This window comes from Arctopsyche grandis, chromosome 13 (assembly GCF_051622035.1).
Source record: "Arctopsyche grandis isolate Sample6627 chromosome 13, ASM5162203v2, whole genome shotgun sequence".
Taxonomy (NCBI): domain Eukaryota; kingdom Metazoa; phylum Arthropoda; class Insecta; order Trichoptera; family Hydropsychidae; genus Arctopsyche; species Arctopsyche grandis.
The window spans coordinates 19,158,587-19,164,586 of record NC_135367.1 but is presented as its reverse complement, the minus strand read 5'-3'; the positions used below and the strand labels follow the sequence as shown (position 1 = coordinate 19,164,586).

The 6,000-nt window shown below is 36.6% G+C and overlaps 1 protein-coding gene across 1 annotated transcript in view; it reads left to right on the top strand.

Annotated features, from left to right (window-relative positions):
- Positions 1–671: 671 nt before the first annotated feature.
- Eip75B (Ecdysone-induced protein 75B) overlaps positions 672–6,000 on the top strand; it is a 191,427-nt gene continuing 186,098 nt past the window's right edge. Inside the window, exon 1 of the mRNA XM_077443710.1 lies at positions 672–1,643. Within this exon, the coding sequence (XP_077299836.1) occupies positions 1,064–1,643 (580 nt within the window). The 5' untranslated portion in view covers positions 672–1,063. The remainder of the gene's footprint in view (positions 1,644–6,000) is intronic.

Genomic DNA, 6,000 nt, shown 5'->3' with positions numbered 1-6,000 from the left:
ATGGAAAATTCAATATCGGTAGTGTGGACGTAGCCAATGACTAGTATTTTCCATAGATTTATCCATTAGAATGGGGAAAAATGGAATGAAATAGGAAACGATCGACGTTCAAATATTCAAATCTGACCGTATAAATACATGCTTCAAACCATACAACGCGATTATTTTAAATCAAAGTCTTAGCAAGACTTATCAGTCGCTACCACTCACTACAAGCTAATGCAATATTTTTAACAATGACTAGTATTTTCCATAGATTTGTCCAGTAGAATGGGGAAAAATGGCGTTTAATACAATGAACAGTTTAACATTTGCGTACGATGAGAAAGCCTACTATCTACACGAGTGTTCAACAAAAATCGGAAATCGGCCCTTGACTCACTGTCGGGCGTACGTACTACGACAAGAGTGCACGCCGGTCGGTGCATGCAGTGCGAGACGAGCCGCTGCACAGGGGGCGGCGGAGGGCGAGGGCGGCCGGCCAAACCCGCGCCGACGGGGGATGAGACGGAGGACGAAAGGGGGAGGGAGAGGGAGAGGGAGCGGGAGAGAGAGCGCACTGTCAGGAAAGTAAAAAGCGGCGCCCGAGTGCGTCTGGCTGGTTTGTGCGGCGCCTATGCACGCCACTGCGCCCCGCGCACGCCGCCTTCACTTTCAACCGGCCGGACCGCAGTCGGGGAAAGCCGGCCGTTCGAAGCGGTCGCGTGCCCCGCTTATCCGACCTACACCTCGGGAACCGAACACGCGAACGTCAACACACACGTGTCAAAAATTTCCATCCAAACTAAAAAATAATAAAAAAAACCGAACAACAAAAGTGCCTTTTCGCCTCTAAACTGTCATGAGATTTGTGTCATCCCATCTGCTGCCACTTTCACTCTCTTTGGCCTTGCGCGGCCTTGACTCATCCGGTCAAGGCCACACGTGAATCCAGTGTCATTTTCCCGCCCCCCCCCCTTAAAACCCTCCCACCTTGCTCCTATTGCGGAAGGTTATGTCCGCACGCACGAGCAGATAACCGTTTGACATTCGTTCAAGATAGTGCAACAGTGTGGCCCAAAACATGCAGAGTTTCCCGCGCCTCTCCCCCAAAAGGGAAGACGAACCGGTGCGGAGCAGTGGACAGCGCATCGAGCTGGAGCCTGACATGGTCTTAGGCGTCGTAGACCACGAGGAGACCGTCGTAGACGAGCACCCAAGAGTGATCATCGAGCCGGCCAATCGCGAGTTCAGAAGTTGCGATGTGTTACGGACTATAATTGACCCGCAGTGCTATAAGGATAACAGTGATGAGGTGAAAGTGAGGTTTAGGGACGTAAATGAACATTATCAAGAGGAGCCCTTGGTTAGATTCAGGGATGTTAACGGGTGTCGGGAGGAACAGCAGCGTCTGCGTGAGCAACAGAGGGTTGCTATCGAGCTGTGTCGGCCTGGTCTGCAAGTTGTCGCTCTGCCTGTTGACGATAGGAGGGAGATGAAGGAGTTTAGGGCGCCTGCTGCTCCTTTGGTCAGCTCGACGAGTCCCGGAGTCATCACTCATTGTCCTATGCGTCCACCCCCGCCTCCACCGCCGAAGCCTTCGAGACACAACTTGGATAGAGGTGTGCCTCACGAGGAGCCGTCCAGCTCCATTCCAGATTTAGGTGAGTCTCGAATCTACTTCTAAATCCTCTTGTACGTCCTTCTTTCATACAGATAGTCAACTTTTTACTAACCTCTTCTTACTTTCTTACTGAATTTTTCAATACATAATTTACAGATGCATGTTGTCTTATCTGCATTTCTCTTATTACATTTTAAATTCGTACGTGCAATATGGTAGGTTTCATTTCTTGAACTTGAACATTGCAGTGGGTTATGGGCACGTTTTTGGAGTCGTTGCACAAATGCGTGAGCTCGTTGTAAATTTCATTGTGTTGATTAGTGATATTCTAATCTATTTGAGATATGATAAAATGCAATGTGAAATTTTTAAGTACATTGAAATTTTCAGAAACTTCATTGTATTATTATAGAAAGTGAATTACATATTTTTTCATCAAGAAAACTGTAACAAAAATTTCAATGAAAGTGATTTTTTCTTATGGTTCTGAATCTGTATAAAAGTATTTGGTGCATAGTTCATATTAATGTCTTAACCCTTTGACTGCTACAACAACGATAAATCGTTGTTTTGAAATCGGCGAAGATTGCTACGACGATCGTTGTTGACGTCATTAATTGTCGTATTTCAATACTTTCTTTGAGCCACCAGCGCATCAGTGGCACGAAACATTTTTTTTATATACGTATTTATATTTATTTTTCAACCAAGCTTTATAAATATTTATCATTTTTTTAAATAAAAGCTCTTCAATTTCGGGTTCATCATCAAAGTAAATTTCGGGTTCGTTGTCAATGTCATATAAGGAGTTATTACTTGGGAATTGATTATTGTCGATAAATTCATTTTCAGAATCAGTAGAGCTGCTGATTTGTCGAGTTCCTCGGCGAGGAGCTATTATTTCGCTTTCATCACTTTCACTGTCCGATATCATTTTGCAGAGTTAAAATAAATGGCAAAAAACAATAGAAATCCGCTTTCAATTATATAGGTCACGAGACGTCACGAATTCATGCAATCAATCAAATGCAACTGAAATGCATACAAAATGTTTATGATACATGTTGAAAAATTATTTGATTATTAGAAACTTCGCATCCTTGTGTGTCTCGCTCACACGTACACAATTAAAACCAAGAAAGAAAGAGAGAAAGACCGCTACCTGTTTCGAATATATCGCATGTTGTAAGGATACATCGATATCTAAAAATAGATTATCGAAAAGAATAAAGCGTCGGAAAAAAATCGTCAAAACTTATTTAGTGTATATATGTAGGTATCTCTTTCGCACGCACGCATGTAAAAGCAAGACAGAAAGAGAGAGCACGAGTCCACGACTGCTTCTTAAAAACGTATATAAAGTATTATAAAAATTACGAGTGTTCGGCGAAGTAAGTATGTAAAAAAAAATATTATATTTATTTTTTTTCAAAATAATTACAAATGTTAGCATTTTTCGCTTGGACATTGAAAAACCTCGTAGCAGCTAAAGGGTTAATATACATATTAATTAATCACTCAATTTTCAAATATTACTTTCCATAACAAACCGTTGCCAAATTTATTTCATTTTTCTTTTGAGTTAATCGCATTACATATAAAAATTATCACCAAAAACATTTGAGAAAATGAGTATCTCTAATAGTTTTCCAAGCAAAAATAAGATCCAGATCCATCAAAAGAATCAAAAGGTTTTTTTTTTGAACCGGTCAGTCTTGAACGTTATCATAATAAATTTTAAAACAGATAACGATTAGTAAGAGATTGCAAATTTCATAATCATACTTTAATAAAACACAGATGCAGGTAAACACACAACAAATAATCAAGATAATTATAATTCGCCAATGAAACATTTAAATAAAATTTAAGCTAAATGTACCGTTTAATCGACGGTTATTATTTACCTATATGGATTTAATCGATCAGCTAAGGTCAACTCCGGTCCGCGTTCCTTTCTACGGTAACCGACACTGGTAGGTATGGTAAATAATAACGATAAGCTATCTATTTGCACGAGCGAATTTGGAGGTCAAATATTTCGGAATCGTTTCGATTGTGACACCAGATAATATAATGTGGACGAAGATAGCCTCGATGAGCCTCAAATTTGACGGTCGTTGCACAATACGCGGAAAAAAGTCAACTTATTAATTGGTTAAATCGCGTTTAAGACCCCTGGATGTGTCAAAATATGACTCCGTCGGTCTGTTGTGAATTTCTTAACGACCTGCCTTCTCGGGTGTGTACCGATTCAGGGTCGTTGTTAATTAAATTGCAAATCGTATCAGTCTGTCTCGAATGCATCCATCTACGTGCAAGTAACGTGTGTTCCTTGCGATTGTTTTTTTCGATCAAATTAATATTTGGAGGAATCAGTCAGTCGGATTAAAACCAGTTATTATAATTTTGGAGATTGTTTTAAATTTTTTTTCACGCTTGACATTTGTTTAAGTATTGTGATATTTTATTATATTATCTCATTACTGTCAAAATTGTAATGGGCAGAGCCTCTAGCTACAACAATATATGTATATTAATTGATCGATGATATCGAACATGTCTCTTTTTCTCATTACGACAAGGTGAACGGGAAGCGTTTACGTTTGCATTGTAATTAATACATAACGCTCTCCACGAGTCGGAAAATCGTTGAGAAATCGCTCGGAAAAGCGTAATTCTCGCGTCCTCGGTTTTGAACGACTGACTCCGCGTTTCACTGTCAATCCGTTGACATAATGTGTAACTAATTACTTCAAGGTGTTCTTCTCGTAATGTACTTATGTACAATGTTTGGGTCTGTGTACTACCTGGATATATGTATGTATGTATATAATTTACCTGTTGAATGCATTTCCTTATTGTTAAACGCCATAACACCGTGACACAGAAACCATTAAAAATTGATACATTTACCGTCGTTTTTTTTGCACGTATTCACTCGCCATTGTTTATCTATTTTTTTACTATATTTCGTGTACAGGTATTGTACAGTTATCTGAGGTTATCGACGAATTATTTATTAAGTTGATTTTATTTTTAACCCGTTTGACACGATGGCGATTCAATCTTATGCTTATTAACTATGTATGTAGTTGAAAACATTTTTAAACTCAGTATTCTACTGTTGATTCAAATTACGCAAATCTTACATTTCAATTTTAATTCAATCGATCTTGTAAACGTATATAGACAGTATCGTGACTTTAAATTAAAATTACATTTACTTATTTATTTAAGCTGAGATTTTTATCATCAAAGTTTGAAATAAGTTTTTGAAACGTATACCCTACGTGGAATTTTATTGGTACTCAAAATAATGTTTACCGAGCATTGCCGTGTTTTAGCGCAATTTAACACTGATACAGATTTTGACAAAAATAAATGTTATACTTATTATAATTTTAATTCATAATTCATACAAAATTTTTAAAACATTTGACGATTTCTGAGAATATTCAAACAATTATTTCGCATTCATATTTTAATAAAAAGCTTTTTATTAAAACTAGTAAATTTTGCATATACGCATACATACAAATGAAATACCATATATGTACATACAATACGCATACAAAATTACTAATAAAAGCAACATTTTTTCACTATCAACGACTCATAAATCGATTTACTTATTATCTATATTACGTCCTCGACAAATCATCACTTTCACCTTGATCAAAAGTCTGATTAAAAGTTCTGAAACACGGCTTTTCCTATTGTTTTTTAATGTATATATACATACATACGTATGTATGATGTATTATGAATTATATCTACATCAGTAATTCCATAATTTTCGAGATGCCGAATGGGATATTTTGGAATTGAGTGATAAAATTGAAATCATGCACCATTGAAGATCGTAAACAATCTTTGATAACATTGAGTAACAAAAAAGTTAACGACGTGGAAATTATTCAATCTTTACTAAGTTTGACTCATAGAATTTGAATATAACAATGATTTTTGTTGACTTGTTCTCGTTTAAGTGATATATGTAAGCGTTTGATAAACGTACGAGTGAAACTAATAAAAACGTTGTAAAATATGGGCAATTTTTACAGATTTAATACTCTTTAATTCAAAATCTAGCATTGCTGTGCCAAAAGTGAATATTGGAATCAATGATCATGTGTATATTTTTTCTATTGATTGTGATTTTTTATTGCTTTGAAATACTTTTATTGCTGATAAATAATTAATTTTAAAAGTTAAAAATATTTTTTTTTCCGTAATATCATGAGTTGATTTCGCTAACTTTTCACTTTTTCATCATATTCGAATTCAGTGGCCCAAAATTAGTAAATATTGATAAGTTTCCGCTCCGGTTAGTAAAAAACGAGATTTTTTGTTGCTCAATGTTATTTAAAGATAACTGAAAAATATTTTAACTA